At 41.3% G+C, this 22,347-nt stretch overlaps 4 protein-coding genes and 1 pseudogene across 14 annotated transcripts; 3 read left to right on the forward strand and 2 right to left on the reverse strand.

Moving 5' to 3' along the window:
* LOC135089838 (uncharacterized) lies at positions 1 to 6,778 on the forward strand. Its single transcript, XM_063985948.1, has 5 exons — positions 1 to 44; positions 604 to 1,597; positions 2,365 to 2,443; positions 3,209 to 3,291; positions 5,782 to 6,778. The coding sequence occupies exons 2-5, from the start codon at positions 1,520 to 1,522 to the stop codon at positions 6,070 to 6,072; spliced, it is 531 nt and encodes a 176-aa protein (XP_063842018.1). The 5' UTR covers positions 1 to 44; positions 604 to 1,519; the 3' UTR covers positions 6,073 to 6,778.
* LOC135089833 (N(4)-(Beta-N-acetylglucosaminyl)-L-asparaginase-like) lies at positions 6,522 to 13,102 on the reverse strand. 6 transcript variants are annotated; one of them, XM_063985932.1, is made up of 4 exons: positions 12,948 to 13,102; positions 8,322 to 8,452; positions 7,986 to 8,142; positions 6,522 to 7,587 (listed from the first exon to the last, which is right to left on the reverse strand). In XM_063985932.1, the coding sequence occupies exons 1-4, from the start codon at positions 12,971 to 12,973 to the stop codon at positions 6,825 to 6,827; spliced, it is 1,077 nt and encodes a 358-aa protein (XP_063842002.1). In that variant the 5' UTR covers positions 12,974 to 13,102; the 3' UTR covers positions 6,522 to 6,824. The 6 variants fall into 6 exon arrangements, with proteins under 6 accessions (XP_063842002.1, XP_063842003.1, XP_063842006.1 ...); XM_063985933.1 differs by having other exon boundaries at positions 8,322 to 8,532; positions 12,948 to 13,049; XM_063985936.1 differs by having other exon boundaries at positions 12,931 to 12,954.
* LOC135089843 (large ribosomal subunit protein uL23m-like) lies at positions 9,572 to 15,624 on the forward strand. Of its 6 annotated transcripts, none has more exons than XM_063985962.1 (4): positions 9,572 to 9,774; positions 12,637 to 12,695; positions 14,145 to 14,350; positions 14,906 to 15,104. In XM_063985962.1, exons 2-4 carry the CDS (start codon positions 12,682 to 12,684, stop codon positions 14,998 to 15,000), a joined length of 315 nt encoding a protein of 104 aa, XP_063842032.1. In that variant the 5' UTR covers positions 9,572 to 9,774; positions 12,637 to 12,681; the 3' UTR covers positions 15,001 to 15,104. The 6 variants fall into 6 exon arrangements, with proteins under 6 accessions (XP_063842032.1, XP_063842034.1, XP_063842033.1 ...); XM_063985964.1 differs by lacking the exon at positions 14,906 to 15,104 and adding an exon at positions 15,442 to 15,624 and having other exon boundaries at positions 9,575 to 9,774; XM_063985963.1 differs by having other exon boundaries at positions 9,575 to 9,774; positions 14,937 to 15,104.
* Positions 15,317 to 21,186, forward strand: LOC135089841 (uncharacterized). Its single transcript, XM_063985957.1, has 4 exons — positions 15,317 to 15,927; positions 16,713 to 16,791; positions 17,557 to 17,639; positions 20,176 to 21,186. Exons 1-4 carry the CDS (start codon positions 15,850 to 15,852, stop codon positions 20,464 to 20,466), a joined length of 531 nt encoding a protein of 176 aa, XP_063842027.1. The 5' UTR covers positions 15,317 to 15,849; the 3' UTR covers positions 20,467 to 21,186.
* The window catches only part of LOC135089836 (N(4)-(Beta-N-acetylglucosaminyl)-L-asparaginase-like), a 6,539-nt pseudogene continuing 5,107 nt past the window's right edge, over positions 20,916 to 22,347 (reverse strand).

Consider the following 22,347-nt stretch of genomic DNA (forward strand, 5'->3'; position numbering starts at 1 on the left):
TGGTTGTGTCTGTGGAACCCCCTCTACCATCACCTCTCTCTACTGTATATTGTGCCCTGCCTCTCTCTCTCTCAATTTTGTACGTAACACTTCATCTACTTTTTTGTATAGCGATTTCTCTTGTAAGTTTTGTCTTTCTCCCTTCATCCTTCCCTCTTCTGTATTTTCTGTTTGTTCCTTAGTTGTTTCCCTTTCACACTTTGTTTCTTTATTACACTTTTCTTCCTTATTGTATGTTGTTTATGTTGTGTTATTTTTTCTCTACTTTTTCTCTCTTCCACCACTCCGTTTATTCCTTAATACTGTCTCCATCCTTTCCATCCTCCTCTCCCTCTTCCGCTATCTCAGTTCATACCTTCTTTTCCTTATTCTTCTTTTCCTTCTTTCACACTGTCACCTTATTCCTTGATTCTGTCTCTATCCTTCCTCTCCTTTTCCTCTCACGCTCTTCCACCACTCACAAACTCCTTTCCTTCCCTTCCTCTCCCCCTCTTCCACACTCTCCGTTTATTCCTTACTTTCTCGTTTTCATTATGTGTTTTTCCCTCCCTCCTACTCCCTCTTCCACTCAGTTAATACCCTAATACCTTGCCTTATCCTAAGCCAGCGGAACCTTACTTCCTCCCGTGATACAAGTGACAGAGCTATAGCCGTTTCCCTCTCCTAGCAGTAACGATACAACACTGCTTTGTTCACTTCCTCGATCCCAAGATGTATTTTTAATATGTGCTGTGTGTCCTCTTCTGTGAATTAACTGTGGGGTGCTATGTCTCTCAGCCTCTGGAAACTAATATTTGTGAATTTGATGCTGTTTACTTCGTGGAGTGACTAGAGGGAAAGAGAGTGAAAGGAAAGGCGAGAAGAGAATAAAGTGGATGAGTGAGGAAGTGAAAGGAAACGAGAGAAAAGCGAGGAATGAATAAATGAAGGAGCGAAAGGCGAGTAATAGGTAAGTGAAGGAGTGAAGGGAAAGGAGAGAAAGGCAAGGAACATAGAAATGGAGGAGTAAGGAAGTGAATGAGGTATTAACTTAGAGGAACAGACGAGAGCACTACAGAGGGAGTGACTGGCGTGTTAGCTTGATAAATAACTTAGAGCACGTAAATAGAGACGAGGAGCAAACAATTACATCATATAGCAGCTGGAGGATAAGATGGAACACTATTACAAATTCAATTAGGTGGAGATAAAAATAAATAAATGAAGTACCGTAAGATAAATAGAAAAAGAAAGACTGAAGGACGAAATTTGGAAGAATAAAAACACGAATAAGTGCAGAAATAAAAAAAAAAGCGAGATCTGGAACAGTAAAACCCACCGATGAATAGAGAGGGGGAAAAAAAGAGTGACAAACGAAACCTGACAAAGCAGAGAACGAGCCAGACAAGGCAGAGAGAAGCAGCAGGACACGTGAAACGACAGAAATAGACATCCGGGCAGCCGTGGGACTACCTGAGGATTATACTTGGGTGCTGGTGACCTGGAGGCGTGACAAGGAGATCAGTAAGAATCCGAGGTCATGGCAGAGAGGAAAAGAAACACCATTACTGTGCCGGGAGTGAGGCGTCGTGTATATGTGCTCGGGTTTCTAAGCGAGGTATGAAACTGTTGTCCGTATTCTGGAACGCTTTGCTCTCTCACCAGTCTATTTTCAAAGGCCAAATCATTAATAGACTTCTCAAGAGTGTTTCCCTTGCTAATAATGTAGAAATCTTATTAATATGTCACCAGAACCATACAAAAACAACTTTAAAAACCCGTCCAACTTCATTTAGAGCCTTTGAAAGTAGTGGAGGTGCTGTGCAGTGGTTCAGAATATGTTGTTGTTGTTGTTGGGAGCCTCTGTACCCTGGCGTCGTCCTGTGAAGTCCTCACATGTGAAATTTACATCTTTCTCAAGTCTGATACATTTCACTTTAATTCCTATCACCTATATCGGAAAACTATCACTATACGTCATTATTTCTTCATTGAATTATTATCTATTTTCTGTAAACCCTACGTGTACTGCTTACACACACACACACACACGCGGCTTCTTACTTAATACATCCCAGCTTTCTACCATCTGTATTCTGAGACAATTCTGTACCACACCTCCACTAATTTCGAAAGGGCTGTCGTTGAAGTTCACATGTTTTAAGGGTGTTTTTTTGTGGCTTTAGTGCCAAGTATAACAAGATTCCTACGTTAATAAAAGGATAAACACACTTGGCAATCTGGCTAATCATTTCTGTGGCCTTGGAGAATAGTCTTTATGAGAGAGCAAAGCATTTCTGAATACTTGTCATTACCTCTTGTATGTGTGATGACTTGTTACAATATAGGGCATCCTCTTCTAATTCAACCTTTCCTCTCCCTCAGCTGGTGGCCTTAATACAAATCGTGGGCCATCTGGTAATGCTGAGTCTGGTTGTGAATCCTGAGCACTTTGACAGCCAAGGTGAGATGTGGCGATGCTGAGAATGCGTGTCTGTATTAAGGATTATGAAGTGAAGTTTAAGAGTGGCCAGAATGAAAACTAGCCGTCATATTTTTTCTTTTGCTCCTGTGATCTCTTCTGTCTGTCATAATACAAGGCCATTGACTTGTGTGGTAATGCTTGTCAGTTTTAGAGAATATGTAGTAAGGTTTAAGAATGGCCATATTTATCTTATTCTCTCCTTTTCTCCTGTAATATGTTCTGTCTGTCTTGTCATTAGCTTCTGTGGTGATGCTGGAAATATTTGCCAGTGCCAAAGAAGGAGCTGTAATAAATGCGCATCCATCATCCTATCGTAACTAGCGGATGATTATCATACACTGGCAAATCTCTTAGTTATCAGCCTGTCACATCAATCCCTGCCTTACACAGACGCGTAAGCTCCAAAATATTTCCTTTCACCAAACGCATACTTGATGGAAGGCGAGATTTCGTGACTTTTCCCCTCGAACAACCTTTACAACCATCCTGAACGTCAAAGTAAGAAGTGGCAGGCTAAATAATGAGGGCATAGGATTTACTGAAGATGGGAGAGGTAAGGAGACACGGATCTAACCACCCCGTCAAACAGATGGGAATACGCTTGACCTGAAATGAGCGATAAGCAGATGCCTGAGAGATTTGCCAGTGTACGATAACCACCAAGTTACGATATTGTTTCTCTCCCTTGCATTTTCCTCTGTGACTGATCCTTTGTAGTTCTACCATACCACATTCCCTTTTCAGTGGCGTCGCTCAATGTGGGAATGTCCATACTGACTGGAGTGTACCTTGGGTTGACTGGTCGCCTGCTCTTCCTGTTTCATGAGGTGAGACAAACCGATGGATTTCTGAGGGATTTTCTTACTGCTATCTTTCTCTCACATGTCGTTGATTATAAGACAGTCAATATTTGGAGATTAAAGGTCTTTGGAGCGTCTTGTTTCATCTATTACGTTGTTTATTGTGTCGCATTCTCAAATATTTCAATGCCTTACTTTCAACCCGAATAATTATCCCTGAAAGCCTTGAAAAACTGTATGCATTTGTTTATTTATTTATTTTATAGCGTAAGAGGGGGTCTGGGCAAACGGAAGGGCTAAAAAGAAAAAAAAAACTTTGTGCAGGCCAACTATCCCACACAAGGTGACCCAGATAAAGCACCATACACACACACACACACACACACATTGATTACTGCTTTAACCCTTTCAGTTTGATACGAGACAATTATCACCACCATGTGCAATGTATAAAATCTTTATAAGCATCTGCAAAAAAAGTTATGGATGGAAGAAAAAATCCAATTTCTACCCAGTTTAACAGATTGGATGTGGCTGTAAGAAAATTAAAGATGTTTCAGAGTGATTGGTAATTAGGGAAAGGTGTGCCAGGTGGCAGTCAAATGGTTCAATACCAATTATACAGCTTTGTGACTCGTCTCTGACCCGCGACACACATACCAACACACACACACACACACACACAGGGCAGTGAAGCGGGTGGGAATGCATTGTTATTACAACACCACCACAACACCACCAAGGTATCCTTGGCGCCCGGCCCTGCCGAGCACCGCCAAGCCCCGTCGAACTCTTCCCGTCCCGCCGTTGCTACGGTAACAGATTCCCGTCTCTCCCTCGTCAATATTTAACGCAATTTTCAGGGCTTTCCAAGTGTTTCATGGCGATATAAAGATTTGGTGTGTAGGAGGAGGGAGAGGAGGAGGTGGTGGAGGGTAAGGGATGACTGTGAGGAGGAGGGAAGAGGTGGAGGAGGTACAGAGAAGAGGACGAAAAAAAAAAAAAAAAAGAAAGAAAATAAATAAATCAATAAAATTAAAAATTTCGTCACCAGATCATTATTTTCTTTTTAATTTTTATTAATGAAGTTGGCGTTGTTTTGATATTTGATTTATTATTAGAAGAACATGAAAAAGTTATATGTAATAAAATCTAGTCTAGCTGCGTTTTTGTTTATGGACAAAATAACCAATTCGTCATTTTATTTATTGTCACTATTTTTTTTTTATTAGCACACCTAGGATTGTTTTGGTATTTAATTTAAGACTTAAAAAATACAAGAAACATGTACCCGCTAACAATATCCAATAAAATCTAGCCTAGCAATGAGTATTTTCAAATTTCAAGCTATTCCGTTGTTGCATCTGAATTTTTTTTTTTTTTTTTTATACTGCGAGGAATTTTTCTTTATATAGAAAGTATTTTTTTGTATTCAGAATATGTAATAGAATCTAGTCTGGCTGTGTTTTCCATTTCGATATATATATATTTTTATTTATTTATTTATTCTTTTTTTGTGGCGCCGTTTGTAAAAGTTAGTTTGTTTTTTGGAGATTTTGTTATTATTACTGAGTTCGGAAATCATTTTATATTATGGGTATTAGTTAAAATATATGGAAAGTCAGAATATGTAGTGCATTCCAGTCTGGGCATCTTTTTCTTGTCACGATTTTCAAAATGTATTACGTTACATAAATATGAGTACCGAGACGCACATTTTCCTTGCCTCCCTCCTTGTCTGCACATTAATATTTGAATAAACTTCCGGGTATTTCCAGACTCATACGTAAATTAAAATCAGAATTAACAACCAAAATATATAAATAACCCCTAAAATGCCTCAAATCAGGGTTAAATAAGTGGAAGGGGGCAGCCCCGTTCTGATCGCCCACCACGAAATCAGGACGTCATCAAGACACAGACTACTTCCTCTCCACCCTGCCCTTGTCTCTTTGCCAATATTTCGCTGAATTTCCATGATTTTCTGGGCATTTCCATGTATTCCCAGAGTGAAATGCATAGATTGTGGTAGTAGGAGAAGGAAAAAGGAAGAATGGAAGTGTGTGTGTGAGGAAGTGTAGTAGTAGTAGTAGTAGTAGTAGCAGTTGTTATTATTATTATTATCATTATTATTAAGTTTGAATTATATGTGTGTGTGTGTGTGTGTGGTGCCGTGTTTAGTCTCCCTCGTATGGAATTGGCGGCCTGCTATATAGATAAACAGACTATTACTACTAATACTACTAATGTGTATGTGTATGTGTGTGTGTGTGTGTGTGTGTGTGTGTGTGTGTGTGTGTGGTGCCTCTACAAGGCCGGCCTGTGTGGGATTGCCGGCCTGGTATATAAATAAATACACGACTACTATTACTACTATTACTAGTATTATTGGTGCTGCTGCTTCTTTGTGTGTGTGTGTGTGTGTGTGTGTGTGTGTGTGTGTGTGTGTGTGTGATAATAATGGTAATAGTAATAATTCATAAAGAGACTGTTCCTCATGCCACACCTACTTCACAGAAACGATACGAAGAAACACGCGGCCCGGAATGGATGTGGTGGTTCTGTACTATGGGAATCATCACCTTCAACTGCCTGCAACTGGTGTGGTTCTCCCTGACTGACGACATCATTCCGGCAGTGGTGTGTGGCCTGGCTGCCCTCCTCTACCTCATCTTCTTCAAGTTCGCCAAGGATGACCTCAAGTTCCTCAGAGATGATGCCGCTGTTGTTGCTGCCACTACTCCTATCATCACTACCACTGCTTCTGCTATGGCTGCAGCTTCCACTCATGTCAGGATAGATAGCTGAACATGCTGATAGACAGTTGAACAGAAGGAAGTACCGCTAGTCAGGAAATAGACAGACAGCTGAACAAAGAATATACAGAGAAACAAGCAGGAACAGACAGTTGAAAAAGCACGAACAGATAGATGAACATACAGGAACAGACAGTTGAACAAGCAGGAATAGATAGAAAAACAAGCAGGATTAGACAGATGAATAAGCAGGAATAGATAGAAGAACAAGCAGGATTAGACAAATGAACAAGCAGGAACAGACAGATGAAGAAGCAGAAACAGACAGTTGCACAAGAAATAGTTGAATAATCTCTTAATATTCACTTTTCTCATTATTATGATGACTGCACACATGTTGCAGAGAACAGTTGAGTAACCATGTTTCATTTTCTTTAGTATTGAAGGTTATCAATTTTCACAATATTCATTAAGGCTAGAGGTTCAATACAAACATGGAAATATACTTCAATTTTAATAGAAATAAAACTTGCAAGTAAAGAATCATGACTTGAGTCCGTAACCATAACCAAGGAAAAAGTTTTAGTGAGATGGTAATGTGGATCTGAGCACAATAGGTGGGCCGTCAGCCTCCATTCTCTCTGTAACCCACGGCTGATCCCAAGCTGGGGAACCAAAACTTTGACACAGGTAGACGTAACATGAATACTTGTAACGAGTTGTAACAATTGTATATATAAAGGCCATATAAAATATAAGACATGCTATGGAATTGAAACCTCTCTCTCTCTCTGGGGTGGAATGTTATTCTACGCAGGAAGTTGTCTTCACCTCTACGACATCAGTTTCTCTACTGGCCACGGAGTAAGGAAAGTGGTCGATGCCATGACAAGCGGCACCGTACTCTCCTTTCATATTGAGAGCCACCACGGCGCCCATGAAGTCTGGGTAATACTGAGCCACTCTGTAGATGGCCATCTCTGCTGCTTTGTGGGGACTCAAGCCTGCACGCATCCCCTCCACAGCGACCAGGGCTGGCAGGAACCTCATCATCACGTCGCCGTCACCTGTGGCCGCTGCCCCTCCCACAAACTTGTCTACATAGGCGCCGCTGCCTGGGATGGGCGAGTCTCCTACCCTGCCTGGAATCTTGTTGCGCGCACCGTTAGTTGAAGTTCCACCAGCTATGTGGCCCTGGGAATCGAGGGCGATCATTCCAATGGTGTCGTGGTTGAGTTGGCTGAAGTTGCCTCCCTCCTTGGCAGTAGATTCCTTAGTATTCTTGCTTGCATTACTAGGCTGGTAGGGTCCGCAGGAGGTGGTGGGGTCTGGCGACACGTTCACCCAGAAGTTAGGCTGACAGTTGTTCCTGAGCCACTCCTCGTGCATCTTCACCGAGGCAGGAGTGGTCAGGTTCTCCTCGGGGAAGCCCATCATGAGGGCGAAGCGCGTGGCCTGCTCCCCCACTAACAGGGTGTGTGTGGTGTGTTCCATCACGCTGCGGGCCACGGCCATGGCCCCCTTCACTCTGCGCAGGTCCGCCACGGCGCCCACATCATGAGTGGTCCTGCAGGGCATCATACCCTCATTACGTTCGTTCACATGGCATCAATATTTTCAGTTTTCATGTTACTAAGCATTCATGAGAAGCCATTCAACCTGTGAGCAATTCCCAGGACCATATTCTGAAACATTTCTGCCCTGCATCTCCACTACTCTCAAAAGGCTCTAGTTTACAAGTGACACGGATATTCTAGTGACATATTAACAAGATTTTTACATTATTAGCAGGAGAAACACTCTTGAGAATCCGGCTAATCATGTCTGTGGCCCTGGAAAATAGTCTTGGTGAGAGAGGGCAAAGAGTTTCAGAATAAGGGATAAGTTTCAGAATAAGTTTCAGAATAAGGAAAATAGTCTTGGTGAGAGAGGGCAAAGAGTTTCAGAATAAGCTTTTCCCCTCACCCGTCCATAATCATAGCATCGAGTGTGGTCTCTCCTGTCTCATCCGGGCTGCCTCCAAACCCCACGGTGCCGTCACACTGCAGCTCCTCGCACACAGTGCACCCTCGCTCCACCGCGTCCACCGCCGTGCCTTCGCCCTGCCGCAGGATCTCCCAAGCTGTGGGTTCAGCACACTTGTGTAGCCTTACCGCTACATTCAGCCAACTAAGATTACATGAATCCTCGATCTCACCCCTGGCTTTTCTCTATAGCAAGCTTACTGGTACTCGTATGTGCTGCCAACATTCATAAAGCGCACATTAATTAAGGAGAGATGAAAACCATCCAGGATCTCACCTTTGGCTGTGGCGTTGGTAAAGTTCCAAGTGTTGATCACGATGGGCTTGCAGCCATGAATGAGCAGAGGCGGCGTCAGCAGCAGCACCAAGCCTTGCAAAACGCCTCCCATGGTACCGAGGTGGTGACGCCTGTGAACCCAGTAACTTTCTTTCATCAAACTGACGACGCAATTCACCGAACGCCTCGCTTGCTGACAGACGATTAAATTCTGGTGATGTTCCGATATGTGGACCAGAAAATAAGCAACTGAATATGAATATATACAGCTCCACTCAGACCTCAGCCAAAGCAATAAGTACCAGGCCACCGTCTTAGATTAGTATTTGCTACGCACTACTTATCTGCGGTTCATACACCCCGCATAGGGGCTTCCATTGTCTTATCAGGCCAGCACCTATATTTACCAGTTATTAGTCACAACTGTTCTCTCCGGACCTCAGAAACATGACAGATTGTGGTTGACAGATCTTTACTGAGCACACACACACACACATCTGTACGTGACATTCCTGTTAGTTTATTTCTTTGGTGGTTGTTTTTCTTCTGTTTTAATATTTTTTTCTATTGTTTATTTATGTTTTGTCCCTTGTTTCTTTGTTCGATGGTAATTTAGTTATTTTTTTTTTTTTGTAGAAAGTCAGTAAAACATAAAGGAAAATCTGCCCTCCGTCCTGTAATATTTGGGAAAATATTAGGCTTTGAAGGATATCTCGTCTTATCTCTCGCGCTCCCTCCTTCCTAGGCATTGAAAAAGTGCGGGAAATTTGAAGGTTTATAAATGCACTGGTGTGTGTATGTGTGTGTGTGTTATTGCTAGTTCTCTCTCTCTCTCTCTCTCTCTCTCTCTCTCTCTCTCTCTCTCTCTCTCTCTCTCTCTCTGTCAGTAGTTGCACAGGTCTTCAAGGGTATTTTTATGGTTTTAGTGACAGATTAACAACATTTCTACATTAATAACAGGAGAAACACCATTGAAAACCCTGATAATCATCTTTATAGCTTTGAAAAACAGTCGTGAGGAGAGAGAGAGAGAGAGAGAGAGAGAGAGAGTAGGAGCATTTCAGTTGAGCCTATTCTGCCCTGGTTCGTGTTTGCTGCGGTGACACGGTGCCGCACTGAGTGTAGATTGCGTTCATAATCACTTATCGGGGGTGGAGTGGGGAAAGGAGAGTCAGGAAGTGAGGATATTTATATTATTTGACATATTATTTGATAGCATGTCAACTTTTGTGTGTGTGTGTGTGTGTGTGTGTGGATGGGTGGGTGGGTGTTGGATCAGTGACAGGTGGCGCTGGGGAGTTACCACGGCGAGCGGCTGGCTGGCTACAGTGTTTTGGTCAGCACTGGTCAATCTTGCCCTACACGCTCTATTAACCAGTGTTTCCGTCTTCCTGACACCTTCTTCCTGCACCAAGCACCGTCAAGCATCACCAGAGAGGCACGAGTACGTAAGGTGAGTCCAGCAGGGCCAGTCTCTCCTCAGTCAGCCTTACTGCCTTCACAACACCCTAATCCTCCCTGTAGTGTCTTGTATTCGTTTATTTAGGATTCATTATTCGTTATTTAGTTTTTTTAGGGGTTAATTATTTATATTTAGGTTTTGTTTATGTCTGAGTCTGGAAAGAGTTGGAAATTTATTCAAATATTTAATGTTCGCCAATATGTAAACAAGCCGTCAGCTGTGTTATTAGCCATTATTTGCCTCCTCTCTCACTTATTGTAAGCCTAACATATCACAAGATGGATCCACATGTCTAGCCTTCATATCCGCTGGTCAGATATATCCGTCATTGCCTGGTTTTAGTGTTATATAGGAGTAAATAAGGCAACATGGCCGCCGGCCCCCCCACTGAGGTCGCCCCCGAGGGCCGCCATGATGGACTGGCACCTGTTCCGGCTTGTTGGTTCCAATATTTTTTAGAATTTTTCTGAATTAATTTATTTGGCTTGTATAGTAAGATTTTATGGTTTCTAAAAATATTTCGTTGCTTTTGAAGTGTTTTTCTTGCTTCAGTTAAGTAAATGTGCTAAATTTGGTGTTGTTTTTTTTATGTAAATAAGGGGCAGTTTGTACGGTGAAATTTACCCAGCCTGGTTTTTGGCTTTTTTATTTGAGGCTTTAATGAAGATTTTATTGCTTCAAAAAATCGTTTATGATTTTTAAAGTATGTTGCGTTCCTGTTGAGTTAAGTATGTGGAATTTGAATAGGCTTATTGTCCCGCTGAAAGTGGTGATTTTGTCATTTTTTAGCTTCTTTATTTTTTTATTGTAGCTTGTAACTAAGTGTGCATTATTTAAAAAAATAGTTCAGATTTTTTAAAATGTTTTTTTACCAGTGTAAAGTGGAATAGGTGGACTTTTCAGTGTTTTTAATGGTGTCAAAATTTCCAACACTTTTTCCATATTTCACATAATATTTCTTTATAACTACTGAGACTGGAGGTGTTTTGATATTGTGAATATTAATTAAAGTAACTGTCAAGTCAGAATATATAATGCATTCGAGCCCAGCTTCATTTTTTCTATGGGTCAATTTCAAAATGAAATATGTTACGTACGTATGGCAGCGGGGCGCCGGCACCAAGCCTGTGACGTCATCAAAGATTCGGGACCCGGTCTGCCCCAGTCTCTCCTCAATATTTACCGTAATTTCCAGTGTTTTCCAAGTGTTTCCAGCTGTTTCTAAAGTCAAGCGTGTAGATAGTTGTAGTAGAAAAAAGAAAATAAGAGAAATGAAAGAGGAGAAGGAAGAAATAAAAAGAAATGGAGGAGGAGGCAAAACAGGTAAACAATATTTAGCTTAGTTTCCCTTGCTGCGCTGCAGTTCTCTTTAATATTTGGTGTGTTTTGGGTGTTTTACGTGTTTAGGATGTATGTAGGAATGTTGTGGGGTGTTTAGAGTGTATTTTGGTGGTGTTTAGGTGTGTTTTGGGTGTATATTTGCTGTTATCATTGTGTTTTGGGTGAATTTTGGGTGTTTTAAATGTGGTTTAAGATGTTTTTAGTTATAATGTAAGTGGTTTGAGTCGTGTGGGGTGTTTTGAGTATATTGTGGGATGTTTTTGTGTGTTATGGGTGTGTTTGGGGGTATATTGAGGTGTAGTGAGTTTCTTTTGGGTTTATTTTCTGTTTTAAATGTTTCGGTGAGTTTGGGTGTGTGTGTTGGGTCTTTTGAGGTGTATTTGATTGTGTGCAAGTAGTTTTGGGTCTTTAAGGGTGTGTTTGTGGCGTGTTTGTGGTGTTGAGTGGTGCTTTAAGTGTGTTTTGCATTTTTTGATGTGTTTTGGGTGTGTTTGATGAGTTTTGGGGTGTTGTAGTGTATTTTGGGTGTTTTAAACCTTTTGAGTGTGTTTGGATGAGTTTTAGGTATATTGGGGTGCTTTGAGTGTGTTTTGGATAAATTTAGCGTGGTTGGGGTGGGTTATTTGGATGTTTTTAGATGTTACGGGGTGTTTTGAGTGAATATTCAATATTTGGTTGTGTTTAGGTGAGTGTAGTGGGTATTTTGGGGTGTTGTGATGTGTTTTGGTTGTCTTTTGGATGTTTTGAGTGTATTTTGAGTGTGTTTTGGTAAGTTTTGTTGCATGTAGGGATGTTGTTGTTAGTCAGCACGACTAACTTTGGTTTTGTGTGAGCCAGGTGATGCCTTCGGACAAAATCTCAGTCTCATTCTCATTTTTTTCCTAGTTCAGTACAACTTTAGGTTTAAATCTGAGCACTTTTATAAATGCGGACACTGGTTCTTAACCTTCTTTGCCTGCGACACAGATTCCTGACCAGAGTGACCATGGCAATCCATATTTCTTCACAAACACTCTTATTTAAAATTCAAATTATATTTAAAATGTTTTTTTTTTTCACCTCAAATTGTCTGTCTCTGTTATTTGGTCAGCCTTATATGTTAATGATTTAGGTATCCTATACATAGGATTAATACTTTGATAACATTTTGATCAAGTATATTGGAAAAAAAAAAAAAAATCATTGGAGACCCATTGAAATGGCTTGGCGAACCAGGAGTTAAGAACCACTGTTCTAAGTCAACCACCGCTCTTCACATGGAAGCTTCTACATGCCGATAAATTAATTCACCAAAGATCAGGGGAAGTGAAAGGCTGAGTGGAAAAACAATCACGCTTTGGCTCCATCTCTTTCCAGTTTAGCGCCGAAGCAAGTACTAGCATTAGCAACTCGGCCCACAGTTATGATTTAGCATGACACTTAGTGCACATTATTTCCATATCAAAATAAAATCTTTTTGGCGATGTTCAAGTCAGGATTAATACGTTAAATGAGCGGTATCACTAATTCCAGCTGGTCCGAAATAGCAGTGGACCGAAATTGCCTCAGCACAACAACATGTCCACGAGATGGTAAGTAGGAATTAAGCTATTTTCTCTCAATTAAACCATTATCCGGCCATTAGAAACACTCAAAAGACAGTATATCACACAATTACACGCATTAATACTCATTTACCAATACAAACACCCAAATATTCCAGTCACAAGCATTGTCTCGCATCACCCTTCATCTAACTACATAATTTATACCAAGGCATTGTAACTTAACCTACGTGTACCTGGGATTGTTACTTTGTTGTATCACCTGTTAATGAGTCTCACCTGGCGGGGATACACGGGGACAGCATAATGAAGACACAGGTCACCCGCAGCTAGCCGGCCATAAGTTGCAGGCCCTCCTAACTGTCACGGCAGGGATCAGTTCAGCCACTAGGACCTTTCATGGGTGATTGAGGTCTCTGGGGTGATTGGTAGGCTATTTCAGGGAGTAGGTACGTGGTAGGCACTTGTGGAGAATTGGGGTCCCAGGCATGGAAGAAAATAGGTGTTTGAGAGACAGGATGAAAAAGATTGGATGAAACGATATTGATTTCATCCTAAAAGATAGTGAAAGTAGTTCACATGGACTTTTTAATTTCAATTTTTTATTTTAATTAGGATTGATTTAGCTCATTAATTTCACTACCCATTCCTTCATTTTTTAGATAATGATTTGAAAAGATATCTTATTTTGGTAATTGTCTAGAGTCCTTACCGGGCCTTATTACTGGTCTATTCACTTCAATTCTTTTACACATACCTTCACATGCACCTAAAACATCATTTTAAAGTGGGGGACAAATGCCCCCTTCCCTCTAGTCCAGCAAAATTGGGGACATGTGGGAAGGCGGGGTTTTTGGGTGGGGGAGACATAAATCAGCGAGCGATTTTCGGCCTTTCCACTGCCCCTGTAGGTTAGGTTAGGTTAGGTTAGGTTAGGTTAGGTTATGTTTGTTAGGTTAGGAGCTTCAGGTCCAGTGCAGCATCACTCGCTCACAAACACCTCATCCAAAACCAATAGATGATTGATTCTATGTTTACTTTTTTAAAAACACCATTCAACACCAAGTATGGATCTTTCTATATAGTTAAAACGTATCCAATACCGTAACCTAACCTAACCTAACCTAACCTAACCTAACCTACAGGGGCAGTGGAAAGGCCGAAAATCGCTCGCTGATTTATGTCTCCCCCACCCAAAAACCCCGCCTTCCCACATGTCCCCAATTTTGCTGGACTAGAGGGAAGGGGGCATTTGTCCCCCACTTTAAAATGATGTTTTAGGTGCATGTGAAGGTATGTGTAAAAGAATTGAAGTGAATAGACCAGTAATAAGGCCCGGTAAGGACTCTAGACAATTACCCTTATTTTTCCCACAAATAAACAGTCATAATCTTAAAATTAATAGGTTAAAGTTACATTCATAATACACAAGGAACCTCATAACTTCAATGACATTACAACTTCCACTCTCTTCAGGTATCCATTGTATCAATTCGGAAACCCCCAGCTGAGGGTGTTCCTGCCCAACTTCTTCATGAAACTTGTCAAGCCCCGTGACCCGCTGCCTGCCAACGTGGTCCAGTTCCACGTGTCGATGCAGATGACCAAGATTGACATCAAGAACTACCTGGAGAAGATATACAACATCCCTGTGGAGCATGTTGTCACCCACGTCAGGATGGGTGAGGCTTGGGTGCTTCAAGGATGGGTTTTTTTCTTATATATATATATATATATATATATATATATATATATATATATATATATATATATATATATATATATATATATATATATATATATATATATAAGAAAAAAACCCATTCTGTATTTTCTGTTTGTTCCTTAATTGTTTCCCTTTCACACTTTGTTTCTTTATTACACTTTTCTTCCTTATTGTATGTTGTTTATGTTGTGTTATTTTTTCTCTACTTTTTCTCTCTTCCACCACTCCGTTTATTCCTTAATACTGTCTCCATCCTTTCCATCCTCCTCTCCCTCTTCCGCTATCTCAGTTCATACCTTCTTTTCCTTATTCTTCTTTTCCTTCTTTCACACTGTCACCTTATTCCTTGATTCTGTCTCTATCCTTCCTCTCCTTTTCCTCTCACGCTCTTCCACCACTCACAAACTCCTTTCCTTCCCTTCCTCTCCCCCTCTTCCACACTCTGTTTATTCCTTACTTTCTCGTTTTCATTATGTGTTTTTCCCTCCCTCCTACTCCCTCTTCCACTCAGTTAATACCCTAATACCTTGCCTTATCCTAAGCCAGCGGAACCTTACTTCCTCCCGTGATACAAGTGACAGAGCTATAGCCGTTTCCCTCTCCTAGCAGTAACGATACAACACTGCTTTGTTCACTTCCTCGATCCTAAGATGTATTTTTAATATGTGCTGTGTGTCCTCTTCTGTGAATTAACTGTGGGGTGCTATGTCTCTCAGCCTCTGGAAACTAATATTTGTGAATTTGATGCTGTTTACTTCGTGGAGTGACTAGAGGGAAAGAGAGTGAAAGGAAAGGCGAGAAGAGAATAAAGTGGATGAGTGAGGAAGTGAAAGGAAATGAGAGAAAAGCGAGGAATAAATAAATGAAGGAGCGAAAGGCGAGTAATAGGTAAGTGAAGGAGTGAAGGGAAAGGAGAGAAAGGCAAGGAACATAGAAATGGAGGAGTAAGGAAGTGAATGAGGTATTAACTTAGAGGAACAGACGAGAGCACTACAGAGGGAGTGACTGGCGTGTTAGCTTGATAAATAACTTAGAGCACGTAAATAGAGACGAGGAGCAAACAATTACATCATATAGCAGCTGGAGGATAAGATGGAACACTATTACAAATTCAATTAGGTGGAGATAAAAATAAATAAATAAAGTACCGTAAGATAAATAGAAAAAGAAAGACTGAAGGACGAAATTTGGAAGAATAAAAACACAAATAAGTGCAGAAATAAAAAAAAAGCGAGATCTGGAACAGTAAAACCCACCGATGAATAGAGAAGGGGAAAAAAAGTGACAAACGAAACCTGACAAAGCAGAGAACGAGCCAGACAAGGCAGAGAGAAGCAGCAGGACACGTGAAACGACAGAAATAGACATCCGGGCAGCCGTGGGACTACCTGAGGATTATACTTGGGTACTGGTGACCTGGAGGCGTGACAAGGAGATCAGTAAGAATCCGAGGTCATGGCAGAGAGGAAAAGAAACACCATTACTGTGCCGGGAGTGAGGCGTCGTGTATATGTGCTCGGGTTTCTAAGCGAGGTATGAAGCTGTTGTCCGTATTCTGGAACGCTTTGCTCTCTCACCAGACTATTTTCAAAGGCCAAATCATTAATAGACTTCTCAAGAGTGTTTCCCTTGCTAATAATGTAGAAATCTTGTTAATATGTCACCAGAACCATACAAAAACAACTTTAAAAACCCGTCCAACTTCATTTAGAGCCTTTGAAAGTAGTGGAGGTGCTGTGCAGTGGTTCAGAATATGTTGTTGTTGTTGTTGTTGTTGTTGTTGGGAGCCTCTGTACCCTGGCGTCGTCCAGTGAGGTCATCACATGTGAAATTTACATCTTTCTCAAGTCTGATACATTTCACTTTAATTCCTATCACCTATATCGGAAAACTATCACTATACGTCATTATTTCTTCATTGAATTATTATCTATTTTCTGTAAACCCTACGTGTACTGCTTACACACACACACACACACACACACACGGCTTCTTACTTAATACATCCCAGCTTTCTACCATCTGTATTCTGAGACAATTCTGTACCACACCTCCACTACTTTCGAAAGGGCTGTCGTTGAAGTTCACATGTTTTAAGGGTGTTTTTTTGTGGCTTTAGTGCCAAGTATAACAAGATTCCTACGTTAATAAAAGGATAAACACACTTGGGAATCTGGCTAATCGTTTCTGTGGCCTTGGAGAATAGTCTTTATGAGAGAGCAAAGCATTTCTGAATGCTTGTCATTACCTCTTGTATGTGTGATGATTTGTTACAATATAGGGCATCCTCTTCTAATTCAACCTTTCCTCTCCCTCAGCTGGTGGCCTTAATACAAATCGTGGGCCATCTGGTAATGCTGAGTCTGGTTGTGAATCCTGAGCACTTTGACAGCCAAGGTGAGATGTGGCGATGCTGAGAATGCGTGTCTGTATTAAGGATTATGAAGTGAAGTTTAAGAGTGGCCAGAATGAAAACTAGCCGTCATATTTTTTCTTTTGCTCCTGTGATCTCTTCTGTCTGTCATAATACAAGGCCATTGACTTGTGTGGTAATGCTTGTCAGTTTTAGAGAATATGTAGTAAGGTTTAAGAATGGCCATGTTTATCTTATTCTCTCCTTTTCTCCTGTAATATGTTCTGTCTGTCTTGTCATTAGCTTCTGTGGTGATGCTGGAAATATTTGCCATTGCCAAAGAAGGAGCTGTAATAATTGCGCATCCATCATCCTATCGTAACTAGCGGATGATTATCATACAGTGGTAAATCTCTTAGTTATCAGCCTATCACATCAATCCCTGCCTTACACAGACGCGTAAGCTCCAAAATATTTCCTTTCACCAAACGCATACTTGATGGAAGGCGAGATTTCGTGACTTTTCCCCTCGAACAACCTTTACAACCATCCTGAACGTCAAAGTAAGAAGTGGCAGGCTAAATAATGAGGGCATGGGATTTACTGAAGATGGGAGAGGTAGGGAGACACAGATCTAACCACCCCGTCAAACAGATGGGAATACGCTTGACCTGAAATGAGCGATAAGCAGATGCCTGAGAGATTTGCCAGTGTACGATAACCACCAAGTTACGATATTGTTTCTCTCCCTTGCATTTTCCTCTGTGACTGATCCTTTGTAGTTCTACCATACCACATTCCCTTTTCAGTGGCGTCGCTCAATGTGGGAATGTCCATACTGACTGGAGTGTACCTTGGGTTGACTGGTCGCCTGCTCTTCCTGTTTCATGAGGTGAGACAAACTGATGGATTTCTGAGGGATTTTCTTACTGCTATCTTTCTCTCACATGTCGTTGATTATAAGACAGTCAATATTTGGAGATTAAAGGTCTTTGGAGCGTCTTGTTTCATCTATTACGTTGTTTATTGTGTCGCATTCTCAAATATTTCAATGCCTTACTTTCAACCCGAATAATTATTCCTGAAAGCCTTGAAAAACTGTATGCATTTGTTTATTTATTTATTTTATAGCGTAAGAGGGGGTCTGGGCAAACGGAAGGGCTAAAAAGAAAAAAAAAAAAACTTTGTGCAGGCCAACTATCCCACACAAGGTGACCCAGATAAAGCACCACACACACACACACACACACACACACACACACACACACACACACACACACACACACACACACACACACACACACACACACACACACATTGATTACTGCTTTAACCCTTTCAGTTTGATACGAGACAATTATCACCACCATGTGCAATATATAAAATCTTTATAAGCATCTGCAAAAAAGTTATGGATGGAAGAAAAAATTCAATTTCTACCCAGTTTAACAGATTGGATGTGGCTGTAAGAAAATTAAAGATGTTTCAGAGTGAATGGTAATTAGGGAAAGGTGTGCCAGGTGGCAGTCAAATGGTTCAATACCAATTATACAGCTTTGTGACTCGTCTCTGACCCGCGACACAAATACCAACACACACACACACACACACACACACAGGGCAGTGAAGCGGGTGGGAATGCATTGTTATTACAACACCACCATAACACCACCAAGGTATCCTTGGCGCCCGGCCCTGCCGAGCACCGCCAAGCCCCGTCGAACTCTTCCCGTCCCGCCGTTGCTACGGTAACAGATTCCCGTCTCTCCCCCGTCAATATTTAACGCAATTTTCAGGGCTTTCCAAGTGTTTCATGGCGATATAAAGATTTGGTGTGTAGGAGGAGGGAGAGGAGGAGGTGGTGGAGGGTAAGGGATGACTGTGAGGAGGAGGGAAGAGGTGGAGGAGGTACAGAGAAGAGGACGAAAAAAAAAAAAAAAAAGAAAGAAAATAAATAAATAAAATAAAAAATTTTGTCACCAGATAATTATTTTCTTTTTCATTTTTATTAATGAAGTTGGCGTTGTTTTGATATTTGATTTATTATTAGAACATAAAAAAAGTTATAATATGTAATAAAATCTAGTCTAGCTGCGTTTTTGTTTCTGGACAAAATAACCAATTCGTCATTTTATTTATTGTCACTATTTTCTTTTTTTTATTAGCACACCTAGGATTGTTTTGGTATTTAATTTAAGACTTAAAAAATACAAGAAACATGTACCCGCTAACAATATCCAATAAAATCTAGCCTAGCAATGAGTATTTTCAAATTTCAAGCTATTCCGTTGTTGCATCTGAATTTTTTTTTTTTTATACTGCGAGGAATTTTTCTTTATATAGAAAGTATTTTTTTGTATTCAGAATATGTAATAGAATCTAGTCTGGCTGTGTTTTCCATTTCGATATATATATTTTTTTATTTATTTATTTATTCTTTTTTTGTGGCGCCGTTTGTAAAAGTTAGTTTGTTTTTTGGAGATTTTGTTATTATTACTGAGTTCGGAAATCATTTTATATTATGGGTATTAGTTAAAATATATGGAAAGTCAGAATATGTAGTGCATTCCAGTCTGGGCATCTTTTTCTTGTCACGATTTTCAAAATGTATTACGTTACATAAATATGAGTACCGAGACGCACATTTTCCTTGCCTCCCTCCTTGTCTGCACATTAATATTTGAATAAACTTCCGGGTATTTCCAGACTCATACGTAAATTAAAATCAGAATTAACAACCAAAATATATAAATAACCCCTAAAATGCCTCAAATCAGGGTTAAATAAGTGGAAGGGGGCAGCCCCGTTCTGATCGCCCACCATGAAACCAGGACGTCATCAAGACACAGACTACTTCCTCTCCTCCCTGCCCTTGTCTCTTTGCCAATATTTCGCTGAATTTCCATGATTTTCTGGGCATTTCCATGTATTCCCAGAGTGAAATGCATAGATTGTGGTAGTAGGAGAAGGAAAAAGGAAGAATGGAAGTGTGTGTGTGAGGAAGTGTAGTAGTAGTAGTAGTAGTAGTAGTAGCAGTTGTTATTATTATTATTATCATTATTATTAAGTTTGAATTATATGTGTGTGTGTGTGTGGTGCCGTGTTTAGTCTCCCTCGTATGGAATTGGCGGCCTGCTATATAGATAAACAGACTATTACTACTAATACTACTAATGTGTGTGTGTGTGTGTGTGTGTGTGTGTGTGTGTGTGTGTGTGTGTGTGTATGGTGCCTCTACAAGGCCGGCCTGTGTGGGATTGCCGGCCTGGTATATAAATAAATACACGACTACTATTACTACTATTACTAGTATTATTGGTGCTGCTGCTTCTTTGTGTGTGTGTGTGTGTGTGTGTGTGTGTGTGATAATAATGGTAATAGTAATAATTCATAAAGAGACTGTTCCTCATGCCACACCTACTTCACAGAAACGATACGAAGAAACACGCGGCCCGGAATGGATGTGGTGGTTCTGTACTATGGGAATCATCACCTTCAACTGCCTGCAACTGGTGTGGTTCTCCCTGACTGACGACATCATTCCGGCAGTGGTGTGTGGCCTGGCTGCCCTCCTCTACCTCATCTTCTTCAAGTTCGCCAAGGATGACCTCAAGTTCCTCAGAGATGATGCCGCTGTTGTTGCTGCCACTACTCCTATCATCACTACCACTGCTTCTGCTATGGCTGCAGCTTCCACTCATGTCAGGATAGATAGCTGAACATGCTGATAGACAGTTGAACAGAAGGAAGTACCGCTAGTCAGGAAATAGACAGACAGCTGAACAAAGGATATACAGAGAAACAAGCAGGAACAGACAGTTGAAAAAGCACGAACAGATAGATGAACATACAGGAACAGACAGTTGAACAAGCAGGAATAGATAGAAAAACAAGCAGGATTAGACAGATGAATAAGCAGGAATAGATAGAAGAACAAGCAGGATTAGACAAATGAACAAGCAGGAACAGACAGATGAAGAAGCAGAAACAGACAGTTGCACAAGAAATAGTTGAATAATCTCTTAATATTCACTTTTCTCATTATTATGATGACTGCACACATGTTGCAGAGAACAGCTGAGTAACCATGTTTCATTTTCTTTAGTATTGAAGGTTATCAATTTTCACAATATTCATTAAGGCTAGAGGTTCAGTACAAACATGGAAATATACTTCAATTTTAATAGAAATAAAACTTGCAAGTAAAGAATCATGACTTGAGTCCGTAACCATAACCAAGGAAAAAGTTTTAGTGAGATGGTAATGTGGATCTGAGCACAATAGGTGGGCCGTCAGCCTCCATTCTCTCTGTAACCCACGGCTGATCCCAAGCTGGGGAACCAAAACTTTGACACAGGTAGACGTAACATGAATACTTGTAACGAGTTGTAACAATTGTATATATAAAGGCCATATAAAATATAAGACATGCTATGGAATTGAAACCTCTCTCTCTCTCTGGGGTGGAATGTTATTCTACGCAGGAAGTTGTCTTCACCTCTACGACATCAGTTTCTCTACTGGCCACGGAGTAAGGAAAGTGGTCGATGCCATGACAAGCGGCACCGTACTCTCCTTTCATATTGAGAGCCACCACGGCGCCCATGAAGTCTGGGTAATACTGAGCCACTCTGTAGATGGCCATCTCTGCTGCTTTGTGGGGACTCAAGCCTGCACGCATCCCCTCCACAGCGACCAGGGCTGGCAGGAACCTCATCATCACGTCGCCGTCACCTGTGGCCGCTGCCCCTCCCACAAACTTGTCTACATAGGCGCCGCTGCCTGGGATGGGCGAGTCTCCTACCCTGCCTGGAATCTTGTTGCGCGCACCGTTAGTTGAAGTTCCACCAGCTATGTGGCCCTGGGAATCGAGGGCGATCATTCCAATGGTGTCGTGGTTGAGTTGGCTGAAGTTGCCTCCCTCCTTGGCAGTAGATTCCTTAGTATTCTTGCTTGCATTACTAGGCTGGTAGGGTCCGCAGGAGGTGGTGGGGTCTGGTGACACGTTCACCCAGAAGTTAGGCTGACAGTTGTTCCTGAGCCACTCCTCGTGCATCTTCACCGAGGCAGGAGTGGTCAGGTTCTCCTCGGGGAAGCCCATCATGAGGGCGAAGCGCGTGGCCTGCTCCCCCACTAACAGGGTGTGTGTGGTGTGTTCCATCACGCTGCGGGCCACGGCCATGGCCCCCTTCACTCTGCGCAGGTCCGCCACGGCGCCCACATCATGAGTGGTCCTGCAGGGCATCATACCATCATTACGTTCGTTCACATGGCATCAATATTTTCAGTTTTCATGTTACTAAGCATTCATGAGAAGCCATTCAACCTGTGAGCAATTCCCAGGACCATATTCTGAAACATTTCTGCCCTGCATCTCCACTACTCTCAAAAGGCTCTAGTTTACAAGTGACACGGATATTCTAGTGACATATTAACAAGATTTTTACATTATTAGCAGGAGAAACACTCTTGAGAATCCGGCTAATCATCTCTGTGGCCCTGGAAAATAGTCTTGGTGAGAGAGGGCAAAGAGTTTCAGAATAAGGGATAAGTTTCAGAATAAGTTTCAGAATAAGGAAAATAGTCTTGGTGAGAGAGGG

Source organism: Scylla paramamosain, chromosome 33 (genome assembly GCF_035594125.1).
Source record: "Scylla paramamosain isolate STU-SP2022 chromosome 33, ASM3559412v1, whole genome shotgun sequence".
Taxonomy (NCBI): Eukaryota; Metazoa; Arthropoda; class Malacostraca; order Decapoda; family Portunidae; genus Scylla; species Scylla paramamosain.